The 21,160-nt window shown below is 46.7% G+C and overlaps 8 protein-coding genes across 8 annotated transcripts; 2 read left to right on the top strand and 6 right to left on the bottom strand. All coding sequences in view use genetic code 12, as the record gives it.

The window, feature by feature from the left end:
- Positions 1-498: 498 nt before the first annotated feature.
- CTN3 (carnitine O-acetyltransferase) lies at positions 499-2,922 on the bottom strand (the record flags this gene model as incomplete). The annotated part of the gene is made up of 1 exon (XM_002615097.1): positions 499-2,922. The coding sequence occupies one exon, from the start codon at positions 2,920-2,922 to the stop codon at positions 499-501; it is 2,424 nt and encodes an 807-aa protein (XP_002615143.1).
- A 2,713-nt stretch (positions 2,923-5,635) lies between these two features.
- On the bottom strand, positions 5,636-7,213 carry FOB63_004084 (uncharacterized protein; the record flags this gene model as incomplete). Its single annotated transcript, XM_002615095.1, has 1 exon — positions 5,636-7,213. One exon carries the CDS (start codon positions 7,211-7,213, stop codon positions 5,636-5,638), a length of 1,578 nt encoding a protein of 525 aa, XP_002615141.1.
- Positions 7,214-8,976: 1,763 nt separating this feature from the next.
- GAP6 (Gap6p) lies at positions 8,977-10,683 on the top strand (the record flags this gene model as incomplete). Its single annotated transcript, XM_002615094.1, has 1 exon — positions 8,977-10,683. The coding sequence occupies one exon, from the start codon at positions 8,977-8,979 to the stop codon at positions 10,681-10,683; it is 1,707 nt and encodes a 568-aa protein (XP_002615140.1).
- A 333-nt stretch (positions 10,684-11,016) lies between these two features.
- On the bottom strand, positions 11,017-12,396 carry FOB63_004086 (uncharacterized protein; the record flags this gene model as incomplete). Its single annotated transcript, XM_002615093.1, has 1 exon — positions 11,017-12,396. One exon carries the CDS (start codon positions 12,394-12,396, stop codon positions 11,017-11,019), a length of 1,380 nt encoding a protein of 459 aa, XP_002615139.1.
- A 406-nt stretch (positions 12,397-12,802) lies between these two features.
- Positions 12,803-15,211, top strand: LEU3 (leucine-responsive transcriptional regulator; the record flags this gene model as incomplete). The annotated part of the gene is made up of 1 exon (XM_002615092.1): positions 12,803-15,211. One exon carries the CDS (start codon positions 12,803-12,805, stop codon positions 15,209-15,211), a length of 2,409 nt encoding a protein of 802 aa, XP_002615138.1.
- Positions 15,212-15,925: 714 nt separating this feature from the next.
- Positions 15,926-16,411, bottom strand: FOB63_004088 (glutathione peroxidase; the record flags this gene model as incomplete). Its single annotated transcript, XM_002615091.1, has 1 exon — positions 15,926-16,411. One exon carries the CDS (start codon positions 16,409-16,411, stop codon positions 15,926-15,928), a length of 486 nt encoding a protein of 161 aa, XP_002615137.1.
- Positions 16,412-16,986: 575 nt separating this feature from the next.
- FOB63_004089 (uncharacterized protein) lies at positions 16,987-17,706 on the bottom strand (the record flags this gene model as incomplete). Its single annotated transcript, XM_002615090.1, has 1 exon — positions 16,987-17,706. One exon carries the CDS (start codon positions 17,704-17,706, stop codon positions 16,987-16,989), a length of 720 nt encoding a protein of 239 aa, XP_002615136.1.
- A 1,365-nt stretch (positions 17,707-19,071) lies between these two features.
- OCA1 (putative tyrosine protein phosphatase) lies at positions 19,072-19,680 on the bottom strand (the record flags this gene model as incomplete). Its single annotated transcript, XM_002615088.1, has 1 exon — positions 19,072-19,680. One exon carries the CDS (start codon positions 19,678-19,680, stop codon positions 19,072-19,074), a length of 609 nt encoding a protein of 202 aa, XP_002615134.1.
- Positions 19,681-21,160: the final 1,480 nt, after the last annotated feature.

Raw genomic sequence — 21,160 nt, forward strand, 5'->3', positions numbered from 1 at the left:
ATATCGCAAAATTTACCTTGTTAAAAACCCACATAGTCATCACAATTTCAACTTGAAATTCGTTGAACGTTCAATACATCGAAAAGTAGCAATGTATCGAGTGGTCTGAACTAATAAAATCAAAATTATGATCAACAGCTTCAAAGAAATGCGGTACATTTATCATATCATCAGGCATCCATAATGAAGGCTGTGTCCTAGAGCATACACTTCTTCTAATAAAAATAGTTGTTCTTGAACATTCTTTGCCTGTAACTGTAAACCGTCTAAACCATTGGAAAAATATCGAATACTTCGTTCGAAACTTCTATACCCACTAGCGTGAGCTTGTTCGATCGAAGCCATAGTTCGAAGTATTCAACATACGTGGCAAACAACAAAAATGTATTTAAAGTGATTCGATTTAACATTTACAGCTATTTTCAAAGAATATGATTTAATAATTTAGTCGAGGACTAGAGCCCCATAAATAATAAGCAGCGAAGAGTCTAGGTGTTTCTAGAGACTCCGGCCGATTTGGTTCTTGGACCGCTCCTCTTGGCCCAACCGTTCCTTGAGGCGGTCGCCCAAAGAAAGACGATGCCGCTCATCTGCATTCTTCGACAATGCCAGCAAGTTGAGGTGCGAGTGATGGCGAGAGTTGCTCTTCGAAGTGAGAGCAGAGGCAAGACTGGAATGAGAGTTCATGTAAGAATCGTTGCGAGAGATTTCGTCGCTCCGAAGTTCTACTTCGCCCTCGTCGAAATAGCCATAGCCTCCCAAATACGAGTACTCATTATCTGAACTCTCTTCTTTGAGCTCCAATTTCTGCAAGTCCAATGTAGAATCCATATCAATATCGATAGGATGGCGCGTGGAAGGAAGAGACCGATCCACGTTCCGCAACTCACGCTCAATGCGCAATTTCTTCAACTCGGTTTTCCGGGTTTCGCTATCTGCTGCCTCAACCTGAACGTCTGCCTTGGAACGCAAGATCTGTTTGACGGTTCCGACAACAGACCGGAACGTCATCAAAAACCGCTCCGTCTGCCGGAACTTCGAAGAGACAGTCACCACAACCTTGTCGCGATGGAGAATATAGCCTATGCCAAAACCCAGATCCACAGCAGGAGGAATACCAAAAAGATGCATGGCGGCATTTCCACAGTTGCTGATCAAAAGTTCCGCTCCCGAAAGGCGCTCAAGCAAAGGACTGGCCAAGAGTGGGATTGGTTGCGAGTTCAACTCTGCCACCGACGGAATTGGGCTCAAATTGCTGTTGAGTGCGTTCAAATTGGCCACGGCTTCCTGCTTTCGACACACCAGCAAAAGAGCGTCGAGATGGCGCTCAAAGCCTAGGCCAGCCATAGCATTACGGCATTGGGAAGCATGGATCTGGCAGCACGCTTGAAATCCCAGCCACTTGCGTGAATCATCAGACGACGTAATAAACATCTTGACAAGATCCGCAACCAGATCATTTTGGACAGCAATAAGCTCTGTACGAGCGTCACGGAATTTTCTTGTGGTGATGGGCTCCAACGTGTTAGTAATGCGACCATACAAGGCGTAGTGGGCAATCTGGAAGCCGATCTGCATGAACGAGTCGGCCAGAAGCCCGAATTTCGCAAGTAGCAGCGTGTCGAGTTTGATGGTTGCTGTCTTGTATTCGTGCTGCTTGAGCAAATCCGAAAGCCTAGTCTCAGACAAGTGCACCAAGTTTTGAAGTTCTGGAGTTTTCGTTGGCACAAGGAGTTTCTGGCGAGGCTTCAGTTCCCGGCCCGAAACAAAGGACACGTTCGGATCGAAAAGGGTGTTTTCTGCGCCATTGATGTTCTTGGCAAGCTTGAGAATCAGATCCGTGAATATGTCACTGATAAAACGCAAAATGGCAGTGCTGTCCATGGATGAAGACTCCCACACTACTCCTGCCACAGCATTGGCAGTCACAATCAACTGCAATTTATCGTACCATCTCGACGCACAAGAGCCCACTTGAATATTTGAGCCACGCAAAAGTTCCGAAGTGCCGTGCAGAATCACCTGGGTCTTTTCTTGGTCAGAAACAGGCGAATTGGAGTCGAGCGCCACAATGAACAATGCATCGTCAATACGGCGCAAGAAGTCCGGGCTTGTCAGCGCCAACTCTGCCCTGGCACTTTTCCAGTGGTGGTAAGTTTGCGTGGTGATTGCTCCCACTCCATTTTTCACGGTGGATATTCTGTCGACGGCTGATGACTCGTTGATGATGTTCTGGATGATTTCTGCCAACTCAGCATCGCCAAACCAAAGGCGGTGGGTGCTCTCGGCGGATTCATCTTCACACGGAGTCAAAAGCTCCAAGTCGTAGAACTGGTTATTGCAAATCACCACGACATGCCGGGAATCGTTGATATGACGGTACTTTTGGATCGTCACTTCGTGGTACAGCTCTCCGAAAACAGGAACACGTGTGGTGCCAAAAAGATTGCGGTAGCAGTTCATGGTGAGAGGATTCCCACTTTTAGGAGTCACATCCTCCTTCAACTTGCCGTTTCTCATGGTCACAATGAACTTCAAAGACAGATTGATCAAGCAAGCAGCACGCTGCGCCTGATTGGGCGGGTTGATGGTTTTCGCAAACGGATCCTCCTCCAAAACCAAGTACGGATTCCGCGGCAAAGTGTCTCCACGAAGACGGCCATAAATACCAGGGTAAGACTCGCCATTGATGGCGTTCAAGTAGCACAGAACATTTGGGTTGGCCGCAGCTGCTTCCAAATGCTGCTGGATGAGATTCACCGTTCCGTTAGAAAGAAACTGAGACGCCTCGTCCAAAAGATCGTCATATTCTTCAGGCGTAAGCAAAGGTCTGAGAGCCGTGAGAATTTGCTGGACCGTGGCCGAAAGCGGCGGAACCGGCAATTTCGGGATCCGGGCGTCGTGCTCAACAAGATTGTGCATGGCAGAGTGGAAAAACAAAAGACACGAGATATCGAGGATGCGCCCACTATTATCTTATATCTCCGTTTACCCCAGAAAACATTTCGTGTGGGGTCGGTCATTTGCGCACTGCATACAAGCCGCACTGTTTTCCGCCCACCCACACATAATGCCATTCGCAGTGGGCCCCACATCGGACAGACGACAAATGTCGACACTACATGCGAGGTGAGACACTTCCATGACCCGTCGTTGAAAGAAGAGCATTGAGTGTATGCCTGCATATAAGGGCGGGCTATGTCCTCCACCGACGATAGAGAAGGACTTCAATGTGCGACATGTCCCACGGTGATGCAGGTCAACATACACTCGTCGATAGCCTCTTCTGCAGGCGCAGCTGCATCACAAGGCTAACTTTGGATGATAATCTGCGTCTTGGCACATTGAGAGAAATTTCTCGCGCACGAGCCTGTGCATACAGGAAAAGGTCCCAGCCTACTTCTCGTAATTGCAAAAATGTCACGCCCATATACAGCCAGCGTATATGGAACAGGAAGGCTAGGCGCATTCGTAAGCAGATGAGTAAGCGATTTTGCACCATACAGTAGTACATCCGGATCAACTCTCGTAAACGTTTAAGGAGAATCGTGACAAATGGTCTTTCACGAAGTAGCTCCACCAATCTAACGTCATAATATCAATGCAATGCATTCTGGAATGGAAGATATTGTGGGAATGGCTTTGAGTTTGGAACGTAATGTTCCTTTGTCAATTCACTTCTGGCCCTTTCCTCTTTGGCCTCGTCTTCAAGAGCCTTGACGCAAAGTGATCCCGATTCCGTTCGTAGATGACGGCTTAATGCATCTGATCGGGCAAACATCCTCCCGCACCCCCATTTCTTGCCGTTTTTCAAATATCCGCCACATTTGAATCGTTTTTCGCCTCCATGCACAAGGTAATGTCGTTTTTGGTCATGGGAACGGGCAAAAGTCTTGGAACAAATGGGACACTTGTATGGCCTCTTCGCTGAATGGATTCTCATGTGGCCTCTGAGATTACTGGATTTTTGAAAGCTCTTACCGCATGTTTCACAAGTGTATTTAGGTGCCGGTAGTATTTTCTGCGTGGCCATCCCCACTGGAATTGGAGTTTGAGCATAGTTCACGTTGTAGACGTTATTATTCAAGATGGGGCCATGATTTATAAATCCGTAGCTTTTCTGTGGAGAATCGTCAACACCAATAACAGACGCACCAGCATAACTTGGTCGTCTGTCTACTTGAACTCCCACAGTCTGTGGGGGAAATAGTGATGAAGGGAAGGAACTTGGAAATGGATAACCATATTGGCTTGGGTTTGCATGATATGGTAGTGAGGGAGGCCCCACGGGAGTGATACGAGTGGGTAGGATATATGAAGCAGGCGACTTCTCTTGATAATGAGCCGGAGAGGGAAATGGATAGTTTTGAGGAGTTAAGGTTGCAGTACAAGGAGGAATCTGAGACCTAGGGTAGGTCATATCTGGCACAAATCTCTGATATGGGAGCATTGGCAGTTCAGGCAAAATATCAAGGACTCACTAAGAACAGAAACTCTTTTGCATACTCACTGAGATTGGGCTGAGTGACCTTAAAGGAATATTCTAATGTGATGGCAGGGAACCCTGAATGCAAAAAATATGGAAGATACGGGAAATATACCAGATCTGGAGATCAGGGAATGTGGAAAATATGCGGAACAGCAAAGAATGGCTGTTGTGGATGAGATGGAAAGTCTGGCAATTGTGGAAGTACAAAAAGGTTACAATCTCCGGAATGGAGTGAAGTGCTTCTAACCTCCGCTGAGTAGCTTTGATAGAATTGAAGGGTGAAAGGCTCGACCTAATATACCTTGGGCTGAAAGAGTGGCACAACCGACCCGTATATATGTATGCGGCGACATTTGTCCATGATACACGGCATCCCACAAGGCCAAGAGGCTATGCAATGTTTGGTCGATGAATGCACATTGCTAATGTAGCGTTAAATTTTGACGTCTCGCATATTATGCGCGACATTTTTTCCCGGGCCACTATCCTCGGTCAAATGGTCAAATGTGTAAACCGAAGCAATAGTAGTAGACCCTTTATTACAGCGTCGGCCCGGATACATATTTGCTTCCGAAGGCTCACCTCACTCTCAAAATAAAAGAAAACAGAAAGAATAGTGTCAGCAGTGAAAAGATGAAGTGCGCTCCTGTTCGCAATTCTGCTATGTTCGGGAAAAGGGTATTATTGAGAGATACATATGGAAAACGACAGCGAGCTACGGAGATAATTTATGGCTGTCTATTTTTAGAGGCGTTAGGGGAACGCTACTCAACCTTAATATTTAGCGGGATGGGTCTGGTGGATAGCATAAAACGAAAGAAGCTGACAGGGGTACCCAATTAGGAAACGTTTCCTGGTGCCATGTTCCCATTAGAGACCTGCAGCTGCAGCCGCAGCCTGCGCGTTCTTTCCTGTTAGTACATGCGCATGCATAACCCAATAGGTTACTGCATCGCCCGGTAGCGGCCCGCTCTGATCAAATTTAGAAGCCTACATCAAGCCATTTAGCCAGAGGCCCAGAACGTGTACAAAGTCATTTAATTGAAAATACGTCATAACGAAATCGATGTACTTTTGAAAACACGGTGAACATACGCTCTTCTGCAGAAGCGCAATGGTTTTTAATCTACTGTGGTAGCCACATCTTTAGCCCCAGGAAAGCATACTGTTCGAAGTCCAGTCTAATTCAAACTCCGGGTTCGACAGACCAAATTTGCGCAACATAGGCAAAATATGCTGGGACGAAAAGTCCTGTACGAACTCCACTGCTTTGGACTTTTCTCCCAGACTCACGTAGTTCATGAAAAAGTCGTGCAACACGGCCGCAGGGACTGTAGCTGGAAGATCGTTTTTAGTCACACAGACATAGGACGACATACCTTTGAAACGGCGCTTGTTAGCAACATGAAGCGCCGTGCTCACCAACAAGTCGAGATCTTGCAAATTCAAACCGGAAATGTCGTTCAAGCCAGTGAAAGACGAGCCACGGCGTCTTTGGGGTGGATTGGTCAAGCCGAGCGGATCAACCAACGCGCCGAAAACATCAAGCTTCAACTCTCCGACGCCAACTATATGGACCTGCGACATCATCACCAGAGTCCACAAGATGTAGAAGCTTTTCTGCTGTAACTCATTGGTGAGAATTGCTCCGCAAATGTTGGTGTATTCTTTCACGGAGCCCGCTTCGCAAAGAATCTTGTCGTTGACAAAATTGGAGTCCAACAGATCCATGTTGGGTTGAAGACCAAACTTGGGTACAGCCATGTGCTGGATGGATGACTTGCGGCGAGACGAAGGCGTGATGGTGACATGTTCCAATTTTTCGCTGATGGCGGAAAGCTCATTAGTCGAGCCCTTCTCTGTAGTTAAAAGGGCCGAGCCAATGTTGGTGAGAGACAGAGAAGATCTGCGGCCGCCGCTCAACTCGGAGTGGAAATCGTCTGTGTTCAAGTCCGTCAAAAGGTCAAGTTCACGGCCTTGCAAAATGAACGAGATCAAGTCGAGATCCAGCTTTTTGGAGCGGTCCAAAAGACGCAATTTCTTACCCACGCCGGCCTCGGACGCTGAGTTTGAAAGCAACTTCTTCACCAACTGTCCCACTTCACTGTTGCCAGCAGAAATGGGAATCTTGTATCCGTCCAAGGGATAGGCCTTGAACCCGAATTTCTCGTAGGTGCGGTCGATTCCAGAGTACAAGTACCACACGTACTTCTTGCTCATGTAGTAGTTGGCCAAAGTGCGGTCCACCTTGCCTTCGCTGGTGACCATCAGCCGAAAGCTGTCCTTTCCGTCTGAAGATTTGGCGAGTTCTTTTTGTAGAAGCTCTTCCTCGGTATGGCTGATCACACGCTCAAGGAGCTTGCGCATCAACCCCTGGCCCCGGTACTCCTGGGCTGTAACCACGTAACTGACGAGCAATCCGGTTGCTGGCGAAACCCCAAAAGTAGTTGGGTCCGGAATGGCTGACGACATGCCGCGAGTGGGCTCTTTGTAAAAGCCCTTGTGGTGTGTCACAATCACAGACGCAGCAATGTCGCCGTTGGGGGCCTCCAAGTAGTACGCTCTTCCTGGTCTTCCGCCCAAAACAAAATCCACCAAGATTTTGCTTTGCACCTGCGCAAACTGTTCCACAGGCATATTTTTGCTCCATTGTTTGGCCGCAGGCATGAAAACCTTGGCCAATTGTTTCGGGTCGACGGTGCTTTTGAATTTGAAGTCGCTCATGGCAGAAAAAGACAGCAATATGATTTTTCGGATATTCTAGAGGTTAGGGTGGAGTGTGGGGGTTGGGAGGCACGGGTGTGACGAGTGGCGGATGGGATGAGTATGATTCCGAACCGAATGTCGCACAAATGGCTTGAAAAGTTGCGGTGATAAAGAATAAACCTTTTCCGTATGGGATCAATGTCTCTACTGGCAGTGTTTCAGTGATATCAAGAGGAAAGAATGAATTTTGGGGCTTTTTGGATCGGCTGATCTCGAAAGTTGAAAACGTCATTTCGCAGAACCTAGTATGTACAGTTCTGACCTGTAGAATCGTGTATGAGCAGTCAAACCATTAGAGTGGTATGAAAGGATTCTGAGATTAAGATGAGCAGTGAACTTTAATGGCTAGAATTGATAGATGACCGGCTAATTTGCTGGTCTAAGTTGGCTTCATCAATAAAACTAACTATGCTCGAATGAGGTGCAGATCTTCTTTTGACACATTGCTCCTTGAGACGACACGTGACAAAACAGAGCTGGTCTTGGGTGAATACTCTTGCGTTCTTCTGGTTGACCTTAATGGCCGATTGAATCGATACAAACGTGTTATTTCTTTTACTCTGAAAGAAAAAGAAATAAAACACGCGAGTCCATTTCTCCTACATAGAGTCTCTTAGCTCTGAACTTCTAAGCAAAATTGCTCTCCAACGGATTCATTGCTAATATTTAAATCGAATCCACGTCTAAGAAATAAATAATGAAAGAACGACCTGATTCTAGATTCTCATCTTACCCCAGCGCTGACAAATTTTCCACGTGACTAGCTTAGTATGAAAAGCCAGACTTAATATGAAGAGCCAGATTGAAACAATTAAATTCATGTCGAGACTATTTGGATACTTGAATGTTGCGTGAAGATCAGGTTCCTCTTGCCCAAACTACCTGTTTCTTCCTGTTCAAATTTTGTAAATGCTTACTTTAACCATCCAAGCAAAATATTTTTCCGGCGCGGGTTAGGGTTTTCTAAATGCCTGCGAACAAAGTCAGAAGTTCTATGCGCATAAAAGCACACGAGTATAGCAGAAAGAAACAAACAAAATAGGAAAAAAAAGAAGCTATAAAACGTAAGCAGACTCAAAGAGCAGTAGCCAGACATATCAAAAAAACTACTTTGTCGCCCAAGAAGTGTTTTAAATGGAAATGAACATTCCACCAACTTTTCATGCACATAGTCCCCGTCTTGGTGCAGATTTGAGTTGGGGCGAAAACCGGACTAAAAGCGGTATAGTCGCAACGCGGATTGTGTCAAGTTGTTTCTAAAATGACTCTTATCAAAGACAAACCGGACGCCAGACAAGAAATGTCGAATGGCGTTTCTTTTTCGCCGGTGGCGGTGTGGGGAGGTACGGGTGTGGCTCATCTAACGGTCTCGGCGTGCGGCTCACATGATTTCTTTTTGTAGATGCATGACCTTTTTGCACCCGGCCATCACGATACAATAACCAGTACGGCGATATCTGGCCCAGTTTTCACCCACTGCCTTTCAAAGTCAAAAAATCGTTTCCGCACACCGCAACTGTTGGGCCTGCCTTTTTTCCCGTCCAATTTTCCGCCGCTCCAAGCAGTTTTCTTCCCCGCAAGAACAAGCCGGTTCCGGCGATTGGTGTGCAGGCCCACGGCGAAAGCAAAGACAAGAAATGGCGTTTTGCCAGAAGATGGAGCGACCATATAAAGGCCAAAAGGGCCCCGCTGGGCCCAGTAAAGAATTTTATCCATAAGATATGACCGGCTCAGACTTGTCAAAAACTTCGTCTCCGGACATTGTAACTATAACGACCGAGCCCACGCGGTGGCAGAGGTTTCAAGACTCATTTAAAAGAGCAGAGGAGTCGTCGAGCGAGGATTTGGCCTCGCTAAATACGCTTGAGCGGGCTGTGCAGAAAACGGCACACTCCCAGCTTAAATCCACCATTGGCCCAATTTCCCAGGCTTTTATTGCCCTCGGAGGATGTGTGGGATCAGGTCTTCTCATTGTTTCGGGCAAGGCGCTTTATGCGGGCGGCCCCGCTGGTGTTTTGATCGCTTGGTTCATTGTTTCAACGTTTCTCTACTGCGTTATGCAAGCGCTTGCCGAGTTGTCGTCGACTTTCCCTGTCAGTGGGTCTTTCGCTGTCTATGCTACGAGATTCATTGATCCATCTTTTGGTTTCGCTGCAGGCTGGAACTACGCCATGTTCTGGGTGATTGTGTTGCCGCTCGAGTTGGTTGCAGCGTCCCTTACTATCAACTTCTGGAACTCCCACATCAATTCGGTGGTGTGGGTAGTCATTTTCTATGTGCTCATTCTTGTGTTGAATCTTTTCGGTTCGGCGGGCTTCGAGTACTTTGAACTTGTGTCGTCCATCATCAAGCTTCTTGGTATTGTCGGATTCAATATCTTGGCCATTGTCTTGATTTGCGGTGGAGGAGATGAAGGTTTCATTGGAGCAAAGAAATGGGAACACACCGGCGCTTTCGCTCACGGATTTAAAGGTGTGGTTAGTGTGTTGGTCACTGCAACATACTCTTTGGCCGGAACTGAATTGGTCAGTATGACAGCGGCAGAATCTCGTGCAAACCCCAGAATCGCATTGCCTCATGCCATTAAAATGGTCTTCTACCGTATTCTTGTGTTTTACATGATCACACTTACACTCATCACATTCTTGGTTGCATCTGACAATTCTAAGTTGGTTGGTGGCTCCAACGCTTTGGCGTCGCCTTTTGTCATTGCCATTCAAGCAGGCGGAATCAAAGCGCTTCCTTCCATTTTCAACGTCATTGTTCTTGTGGCTCTTTTGTCCATTGGAAACTCGGCCGTTTACGGTTTTTCAAGAACAATCTTGTCCTTGGCCGAACAAGGCTTGGCTCCCAAGATCTTTTTGTATGTTGACAGATGCGGAAGACCCTTGGTTGGTGTTGCTGTTTCTGCTATTGTGGGACTCCTTGCATTCGTTTCTGCATCGCCTAAACAGGCTGAAGTTTTCAACTGGCTTGTGGCACTTTCGGCTTTATCTACCTTGTTCACTTGGGCTTCTTGCACAATTGCACACATCCGTTTCCGGGCCGCTATGCACAAGCAAAACCGTTCTTTGACGGAGTTGCCATATCTCTCTCAAACGGGAACTTGGGGCTCCTGGTATGCCACCATCTGTTTGATTGTGATTTTGGCACTTCAGTTCTGGATTTCTTTGTTCCCATTGGGCCAATCTCCAGACGCTAAGGTTTTCTTTGAGAACTATTTGGGTGCTGTCATTGCAGTCTTGTTTTACGTGGGCCACAAAATATACCTGCGCAAGCTCAACACTATTGTGCCCCTTGAAACCATGGATCTTGACACTGGAAGACGCGAGACGGATTTCGAGAAGTTGAACCAGGAACTTGCAGAAGAAAAAATGGCATTTAGAACCTTGCCATGGTACAAGAAGTTGTACCAGGTTCTTTTTTAGATAAAAAATTTGGGGTATAGGATAAAATTGCATTGGAGATAGAAAAAGTGATTTGTAGTGAACGAACTGATTGGTGACATTTTAGGAACTTGCAGTGATACTTGAACAGAGATGTCTTCCTTTCCCATTTTTGACTTCGGCTTTTGTTCATTAAACGTAAAATTAACGGCCCTCTGAGTCTAGAATACATGTTGGATAGCTTCTTGGCCATAAGAAAATAATTCAAGTTGCCATTGACAGCTGACGTAGGTAATCAACAAGTCGTTGTTATCAATTAAGTTGTACAAGAGAAGAAAATTGGAAAGACATCAAGTATGTATTGGTTATACAAAATTACTCAACGTGCAACTGGAGCACTTGCGTATCCATGTGTACGAAGCTGACTCCTAGGATAGTATCGGCCAAAATCAAGCAAAGACCATTGATAATGAAACCATACTGGAGGGCATTGTGTTGCGCCAATTTTCCTGTGAAGATAGGCCCAATGCAACGAGCAAAAGTTTTGCCGATGTTAACAGTGCCCATAACTCTGATCAAGTCCTTCTTTGGGATCACAGTAGTCAAGAAAATTTGTCTGGGAACAACGTCCATGGTAGCGCAAGCGCAAAACATAAAGTACAAAACAGCCGAAACGATGAAAGAAGAAGAGAAAGGAACAGCCATAAAGAACAGTGCTGAAGGGAGTTGAGCAGCCAAAATAGCCTTGATAGGTCCTAGGTGGTGGAATGTAAAAGCCGAAACGATGGAAGAAACCGAATCAACCAAGTTGGTGAAGAAGAAAAGCGTTCCTAAAGCGGAAGCCGAAACCTGAAAGATGGTTTTAAAATAGTACACTATCCAAGCAGGAGGCATGAAGCCATATCCGAAGGAATCCAACATAAATACCACAAGAAGCCGTGGCAATATACGCTTTGTTTCTTGCGTAAAAGCTGCCAGAGACTTGTTCGAGAGTAAAGCAGTATCTTCAGAGATGTCACTATCTTGAATTTCAGAAGCACTTGCCTCAGAGTTTTCGGAGAGAGACGCATTCTCGGAAATCTCAGACAGAGAAGGCCCAGCAACTTCCGATACGGACTCATCGGGGCCAATCTCACAAGATGTGCTTAGGCAGAAGGCTATAACCATCTTGGCTAACGCAATCACTGAGTAGACGATGAAAATGCCGCGGTAACACTTCTCCAAGGGCCATTTTGAGCGGATGTTCCAGAAATCGACCAAAAAACCGCAAAGAGAAGAGCCGAATGCGGCACCCAAAGTGCCCAAGAAACCGTAGATGGCGAATGTGTGTGCTCGGGCCCTCGGAGGACTCAAATGGGAAAGACAAGCCTCTTCGACTGTCTTGAAAGGACCGGTTTCGTCGCCCGAAGTGGAAATGACACCCAAAATCGCTGCGCAAAGAAGAATCCAGAAATCCAGGCTGTAGGCAAACACAACTCCAGAGGCCAACATCAACACACATCCAATGATCATCACCATTCTGCGGCCAATGGCGTCAGAGTACCACGCGAGAAGATATGAGATGAACGTATCACCAACCAAAGTGAGCGTCATAAATACACCCACACGGGTTTTGGAAATGCCTGCGGCCTCTAGGAAAAGCGTGAGAACCTGGTTGGTCAAGCCGAAACTAGCACGACGAAGAAGCACAGAGAATAAGAGAAGTTTGACATCGAGCGACATTGAGGTCGCCATGCTGGCTTTGAAAATGTTCATCTTGCCGGAAGAGAACCAGTAGAAAGCAGGATAGAACGGGTAGGAAGCAGGGTTTGACCAAAGTATGTGTAGACAAGTTGGGGATTGTCTGAAAAGTCTTTTTGCCAGAAATTCGGCTTATTAGTCTCGGTCAAAAAACAAGCAGTTTTAAACAGTAAGGGCTCTCGATCTCAATCGGATAGTAAACAGTATGGACCGATGCAGCTTTGTAAGAAAGTCTGTCTATCAAGTCTCGAATCAAGTCTAGGTATCACCAGTCTAGGTATTACCAGTCTCGGCTATTAATGTGTCAATGTCAAAGCAAACAGACGTCCGTACCAAAAGCCTTCTATTCTGCCTCTATCTGTCAGTCGGACCAACTGTCAAAGCGCGATGATCTTCGCGCACAAAATGTCCTTACATCTACATGGAAAACACTTCGCTAGACCGTTTGGCACACATCGCCAACATCACCCACGAGCTTGGCGAGCTCGATCGCCAGATCAAACAGGAGAAGGCCAAACCGTCACCAGAACCGGGCAACGCCCGCTTCGATACGCGCAAAAACCGCCGACTTGCATGCACATGTTGTCGCCAGCAGAAATCCAAGTGTGATGCGCTGGAAAAACACCCAGAGCCCTGCTCACGCTGTGCCGCCAAGGGTCTCACGTGTGAGTTGCGGCCAGACTTCAAGCGGACCGAGAAACGGGCGCGGCTAGCGGTCATTGAGCGGCAGTTTGCCGAGTTGAGAAAATCGTTTGCCACGCCGGACAGAGAGCTGCTGCGGGAGTACGAGATGGCGGGCAACTTGGCGGAGATGTTGGGCAAAACCCGTCAGGACTTGGACCGCCTGGACAAGGAGAAGATGGAAATGGACAGGAAACTCGACAGACTCGACAATGTGGACGTTTACGGAAAAGACATGTACACCAAGGATCTACACGCCAAGGATCTCTACGCAAAAGACCTCTACGCCAAGGACCTCTACGGAAACGATGTCTACAGAAAGGACCCCAGCGAGGACCCGTACGCCAAAGAGCCGTCGGCCTTGGGCCACGAAAAAGTCGACTCGGTTTCCGGAACTGCGTCTGCGCCCGGGTCCGTGCCCGACCTCTCGTTGGGCGGGCTCTCGTCATTCTCGGGCTCCTCCGAGACATACGACTTTGCATGCGAGGAGAAAAGCATCGGTGGGTTTTCGCTTCTGGCCGATGCCATCCGCCGTTTGTTTCGTGAATATGTGCGCTGTTACCACCCGCTTTTGCCCGTGGTGGATGTGCTGAAGGGCCCAGAACGTATCTATCGTCTTTGCCCTGCCCTCTTCTGGGTTCTCATGTTTGTCGCCCTCCGCCGAGGAGACGACGCACTTCTTTTGCGCTTGGCGCCGCTCGTCAAGGATATCCTTGCTGAAATCACAATCTCTCCCATCACGCGGTACAATCCGACCGAGGAAGACGAGCCCATCATGAATGCCTGTTCTGTTTACTCTGTTCAAGCGTTCGTTCTTTACACTCTTTGGCCGCCGCTCACTTCTTCCTTGAGCGCAGACTCGTCCTGGAACACTATTGGCGTGGCGCTTTTCCAGGCGATCCGAATCGGGCTCCACTCGCCCAAAGAAGGCGCTCTTTCCGCAGAGCACACGAAAACTTGGGTTGTGTGCAACATCGTGTCGCAGAACATTGCCACAGCGTTTGGGTTTCCTGCTTTTGTCCAGTTTGATTCGCTTGGCCAGCCGGACGTGCCTCCGGCGACCCGCCACCTCATGGAAATTGCACGTTTCGAAGATCAGGTGGCCCGCACGCTCGGCCCAGATTCGGTCGGCGAAAGAATACTGTTGCTCAAAGTTTTGATTCGTCAATTAGACGAGCTCGAAATGCGGCACGCGCTTGAAGCCGGCGACGACCGATACAGAAAGTTCCGCCACATCGTGGCTCGTGTGCACTTACTCACATACTATTTTCTAGACACGGACCGCATGCCTGCGCTAGATCTCTCCAAAGGCTTGGTACGCTTGTATAACGCGGCTATTGCTCTAATCAACCATGTTGAGAGGTGCCAGGCGCAAGACCGCAACTTTGTGCGTTTTCTTCCGGCTGTGGCGATACTAAACATTTGGCTGGCCTCCTGTATCATTGTCAAGTTGGCCCATTCTCCGTTGAAGATGGTGCTCGATGTCGACGCCGGGAAAAGAATATACGCCACTGCCGTCTCGCTTGTGGCCAAGGCTTCCGTGTTGAAGCACGACATTGCTTACCGAGCCAGCGGAATCATGCGTAACATGTGGCTGTTGTTCCGAACGCTCGACGAAAAAAACGCTGCTGGATTAGCGCTAAAAATCCGCTCCAGGATGGCTGCATCCGTCTTCTTTGACTGTTTGCTGTTGCTCCGTGACCAGGTGGGCATGGCAAAGTTGAATATACGCACAGACCCCAATGTGCCAGACGAAGCGGGCGACAATGATGAAGCAATCGTTTCTTCCGATGATAACGCGCCTGAAATCAGCGGTTCGACGCCTGGAAGCACTGGTCTGCGAAAGAAACGGTCGCTTTCGGGCGTGGACGATGCCGAGTCGAAGGCCCGTCGCATTATTCGGACAATCCCGTTGGACCCGCAGCCTATTCCGGCGAAAAAGAGTTCCATTTTCAAAGTGATCAGCAGCGAGAGTTCACCGGGGACACTTCGAAACGGCACGCCGGTGTTTGTGGACTTCCAAAGCGGCAACGGGCGCCAATCAGAGTCGCCGGCGCATAATGTCGAGTTGGATGCATTTGACATCAACAACCACATGCTCTGGAAAGACGTGGACAGCCTTATGAATGACTTTGGCTTCCACACGTGATTTGTATTATAGAAGCGGACTGACTAGGTTTAAACCGCACAGGTTAATGTATTATAGAGGTGGTCAGAAGGAATCTGAACGTATTTGGAATTGCCGTAGAAGAGAATGTGGATATGAAACGGATGGAACAAGTCTTCAATGGACTAAGTATATCCATGTGATGATAGTGAGATTGGTCTAACGATAACATTGGTATAATATCAACACTTATTAAGAGCAGCAGTGTGTAATGATCAAGAACTGACAATAATTGATGAGCTAATGAAAAGAAGTTAATTTCAGCTTCTGTGGATTTCTACCACTAATTACGAATACAGATCATGCTTTGAACTTCTGCCATGTTCTAAATCAATGACCCCTTTGGAGAACAGGAAAAATACCCACATAGTGAATACCAAGGACATCATTTTGTACTGCAGTCGGTAATGTCTTACGATGCAGAATCACAGAGAAACAATGGACCATGTTTAAGGACTCTTGCATGTTGTCCCATTAATCCCAAGTATAAAGCCAATTAGCATATAAGGCAAAACGGAAAATGATGAAGGTAGGACCTCATGCACTATTTGGATGATCAATGGCATGTGGATTGATGATGATGCTTATGAATAGGCATTCACTGATCAGAAGTGCTACAAGTAAATTTTCACTCATTGGCCCCTTCCACTACGCTTCGACCCGTTCCGAAATTAGTCCATTAATGAATATACAAGCTTAGGCCTTCAACAACTCGTCAATCTTGCCCTCCAAACTCTTGGGCTTGGTCAAAGAAGAGTATCTCTCCACAACATTACCCTTCTTGTCCACCAAGAACTTCTCAAAGTTCCACTTGATTCTGTTGAGTCCCAAAAGACCAGACTTTTGGCTCTTCAAAAACTTGTACACAGGGTCAGCCTTATCGCCATTAACCTCAATCTTCTTCAACACTGGGAAAGTGACGCCGTAGTTCAAAGAACAGAACGATGCAATTTCCTCATCGGTGCCTGGCTCTTGGTGGCCAAATTGGTCACAAGGGAAACCGAGAATCTGCACGTCCTTGTCGGCGTACTTTTTGTTCAACTCTTCCAACTCCTTGTACTGTGGGGTGAAGCCGCACTTGGAGGCGACATTGACAATGAGGACAACTTTGCCCTTCAATTGTTCAAAGGGGTATGGGTTCCCCTTAGCATCAGATGGAGTGAGTTCATAGAAAGACGACATTTCTTTGGTTGTGGTGGAATTGCAGTTGCGGAATTGCTTCTCCCTCAGAGCTGCTTCAGTATTTATACCCCTGCAGGAGGGCTGATGGGTCCTGCAGCCGTACGGTTTTTGAAGATGGGCCGAGACTGCCTGCACGATCTCTTACGTAAGCACCATTTGTCATGTTGTCTCTTGGGACCACGGCTCACGGTGCCACACCGGCTTGCAGCATCAATCTTATTGTTTACGTACCGGAACTTCACAAAACACAGCGGTCCAAACCAGAAAAATCACCCTAGCGCAAGGCAAACTGTACATCAGCAAACAGCCAATTCCTACGCTCACTAAATGCGCGCCCCCGACTAGCAAAGGGCGCTCCCTAGTTCGCGCCCGCGGCATGCGCTCCACAACCAGCAGCTCCCAAGCCATCGCTCATACCGGCGTTCCACGGCTGCGTCACGTTTCTTGACATCTTGGCACAAGAACACCAAAAGGAATATTCTAGAACAAAACTGCCTATTGGGACCACAGTGGTACACATTGGAGCAGTACGCTACTATTCAAGCACAGTGCACTGCAAACATCCATAGTTGCGTCTAGAGGAAGAAAAGGTCGCCAATCATACCTACAGCGCACACAGCCAAGCCCACGCCTGAAACTGCTGACGCCATGAAGTACGACTGCTGCAACGTTTGCAAGTCGTGGACGTAGGCCTTCTTCAAAATGGCGTCTTCAACCTCTTGCTCAATGGACAACACCTCTGCAGGCGCGTGCTGAGGCGAACCGGGCGTGGAGGAGGCGGGAGTAGACGCGGCAGTAGAGTCGTCCGAAACGTGCACATAAGAACGGCCCAATGCTGAAGCATCTTCTTCGTCCTCTTGAGCGGGAGGCACGGGTGTCTTCTTGCCTTCGCGCATCGTTTGTGCCTGAGCCTGAGCCTGTGCACGCGAACGGGTGCGCTTGAGCATGTTACACTCTGCGCGAGCGCCTCGAATGGCCCATGCGGCAAGAGCTAAAGGCGCGCCGAGGGCCGAATACACGAGGTACGGATGTCTTCCCAGCGGTGGCGAGTACTTGAAAGCCATGGTGAAAAGCGCGGTCGCAATACCCGCCAAGGAGACATTTGCAGCCTTGGAAACCAACAGGTTAGTAAAAATTGAGTCCAACACGCCCTTTGCACTGGTGATGGAAACCTGGTTGTTCAAGCGGCGGATCAACTCGGGAATCGATTGAAGAGACTGGTAGGTCAATGACGCAGTCAACATTCCCAAAGAGGAAAAGCCAACCAATTTGACAACCGTGATGCACTTGCCCATTTTATTGTTGCTGTTTCAAAAATGTTCAGGGAGAGGGCAAAAGAAAATATACCAAGATCGTTAGCAGAGAGGCACAAACTTAGGGCAGAAAACTGTCTTTGAGTGTCAGCAATATTCTCAACCTTAAAACTTGTTCTTGAATGGAAGATCAGGAAAAGAATAGATGGGTACTGGGATAAAAGAAGGCAAAAGCTGAGTGAGATAGGAGTGCAGACGCGCATCCCTGGATTTTAGAGTCATGTGGATATCGTCACGTGCAACTGACCATAAGCTACCGAATGTTAGATTTGGCAAAGAGGAATAGAAGATTTTGATAAACCGAAATACTGAAAGGTGGAGTGCTGTCTTAACATTGGTACTGCAACAGATTTGTGCTTGCAAGTTGATATTCTAGTGTTTCGGCGCATCGGAAGTAATTGACACTAGATATCCGGGGAATTATTTTTGGAGCGGTTTTTCTTTTATTCTTGTAAGGCTAGCTTCAGTCGGGCCTCTGAGTTTTTCCAATTTGTACTACCTTCGATGCTTTCATTGGTCGAACGATCTTCAAAAATGTGTTCTTTCACACTTTTCTTAAACCAGACAAAGTATTGATTGCATTAATGCATGGAGACAAACGTATTACATGGGAGAATAAACGTTAAGAGCCGAGATAAGGAACGATCGCAATTCTGAGGTCTACAGACCCAAAAATTCAAGCTCGAATAGTAGTGAGTCGTGTCATTGAAAGTACGGTGATTTTTTAGTATTTAGTTCCTAATCTAGGAGCTTGACGCCAGTTGGAGAAGTCGTCGGAACAATTGTGAAGTACTAATTATATCATGGATCAGTACCGTAATTAATTTAAGCGTCCAGAAGGTGCAATGTGATTGCAAGTAACAAAATAGCAGAGAGTAAATATTCATGTTAAGTGAGGATTATTTGAAGGATTGAAATTGGACTTTTGGTTTTATTGTATTTTCTCCAAATCATTCGTTTCTATTAAAAATATCCAAATCAGAGAAGTTCTTCAACCCTGCCATTGCAATACAGTAACCCATCTCTTCTTTTGTTTCGGTTTTTTCTGCAAAGTAACTAGAAATTAAGTAATAACACTGACAAAGTCCTTTCCAGATATGCGGCCGTGGAGTATAATTCGAGCATTTCTCTGGTGGGAACTCGTCAAATCCTGATTGCTATTTCTATTTATAATCGGCTCGGAGTTCTTACTCTCATTCTTTCACTACGAAAGAGTTACAATACCATCTGAACATGATAATGGGAGCTTATCGTCTATTTTGTCTCCTATGCGGATATCATCTTTTAGCTTCTCTTTCATTCGTCTGCTGGTCCTTCTGCCTCCTCGTTTGTCCTTCTCTTCGATCGTCATTTTTTCTCGTGCACACTTTTCTTCAAAAAGTCTGGAAGCTTGTCCGGATCGCTCAGCACAGACAGCACATCAAAGCTCTCAATAAGCAACTCCACCAAAATACGGCCACCCCGAGCCCCAGAAAAACGGCGGTACTCCTCGGAAACGCTTGCCAAGTTCCAGCCTTGCAAACGGCGCAAACAGCCAATCACAGCACCCGTTCTGTGGCGGCCCATGCCGCAGCACACCAAAAGCGGGTAGTTTTCTTTGTTGCAAATCAACTCCAACGCATTTTGAATGGTGCGTTCGTCCAAGGAGTCCCACGGATTGATGTTGGTGTAGTTGTAGTCGTTGATCATGCCCACAAACTCTATGTTGATGTTTTGCGCCAGACAGTAGTCGAGAAAGTCCTCCATGGGCTCTTCACTGGCCAACCAGAGAATGGTTTTGAGATGGAGCTGTTGCAAGAACAGCTGGTTGATTATGCTGGGCTGGCCAGATCGGTACAACTGTTTTTCCACGGGGCAAAAATTGAGCGGTGGGATGATCCGCCGGTCCGGAGCACGCGTGATCTGGCGCTGGTTTTCCAACGGATCAACCAGGTGCTCTGCTTGAGAAGCAGACATTTTTAGGAAAAGGAACGGTGGGATATGGGTGCGGCACGTGATGCATCCACTGGTGAAGTAGGTGTATTAGGGTCAAATGCAGGACGGACACTCCAATAGTTTCTGCAAATTGCAAATTTTGGCCCAAATATAAGAAAGAAAGAATCTGGATGCTTTCTGAGTAATGGGAAGCTTTTGTGGGTTTGTTGAATAAATGTGGCGGCTTTTCAGCACCATTGAAGCATCGAGTCTTAAACAGCTATCAGTTGAGGTATCGTACTCTTGCAGAATGATTATTGAGTTGATTGCCACTTTATCTTTTCAGAAATTGATGCTGAAACATAGGCATGAAGCTAAGTTTGTGTTTACACAAATCATTCTTTACAAGCGATTTTGTGAAGTTTTAGCTAGGTGTATTAAGAATCTGTCCAAGCGATAAGTCATTCCTGAGGAAGGACACACCATTAAGTCTTGGTCTTGCTAAGCTTTTAACTAGCCTACACTTAAGAATAAACCATTGATATGAAAAATGCTTTAGGACAATTTTCAATCAATGGACCAATTTAAAAATGGTTTCTCTGCCAGCATTCCCTATATACCTTGCGAGTTTAGTTGAATTTCAATTGTTTGTCTTTCGTCAGAATAACCTGTTGGAGATTACCTTGTTGGGGAATATTAGTATCTTCATTGAGTTTACCTTTAGGACCAGCTCGCTTAAAAAAGGTCCAATTCGCCCTTTGCTGGCTACCACTTATCTCTACTAAAAATTTAGCTTTATATGCCCCTTCGTTTCATAACCATGAAGATGAGAACATGGCAAGGTGGATCTTTTCCTTCAAAAGCACGATTGGAGAAAGCAACGTTCTGGATATCTGTATGTTTTCAACGTTATATGCTACACTGAAAGACAATAAATTAAAAAAATGGTCGGTTCATGCAAAATGACTAAAAGCCCCAGAGCTCTAGCGATTGCAACTGTTTTCTGATCTTCGGTGGTTGGTGTTCTTTTGGCTCCCAAGTCAGCAAAGGTAAAAGTGACGGAGTTCTAAGAAGTTGCCATGAATTTAATTAGCCGAGGCAGTGTATGAAGACTATTTTGATTGCAAGGTTAACTTTGTTAGCCGAAATTATGCCGGAAAGCTTGTTTTTTGCCTGACCAGCGTTTCAGCGGGAAGTATCCAAATGTGAGAAAGTTCATATTCAGAAAGGAAAAGAAATAATAATAGTATCGTTACTGGGAGGATGATTCATTTGACTACGGAATACAGTGGTGGAAAATGTCGTGTAGAAGCAAACGGAAGAGAGAACGATTCTCATAGACGACTTTTCAGTAAGGAAGCAGTGTTTTGCAAAAAATAACGCTTGTCGCTAAGATTATGCGTAAATAAAGTTCACGAACAACACATGCGGTTCATGTAAATTGCCGATATTCAATTCCATAGTAAGTATGCACAGAGTACATATTCAAGGCGGGCCGGAAAAATATCTTCAGAAACAAAAC

This window comes from Clavispora lusitaniae (genome assembly GCF_014636115.1).
Source record: "Clavispora lusitaniae strain FDAARGOS_655 chromosome Unknown tig00000187_pilon, whole genome shotgun sequence".
Lineage (NCBI taxonomy): Eukaryota > Fungi > Ascomycota > Pichiomycetes > Serinales > Metschnikowiaceae > Clavispora > Clavispora lusitaniae.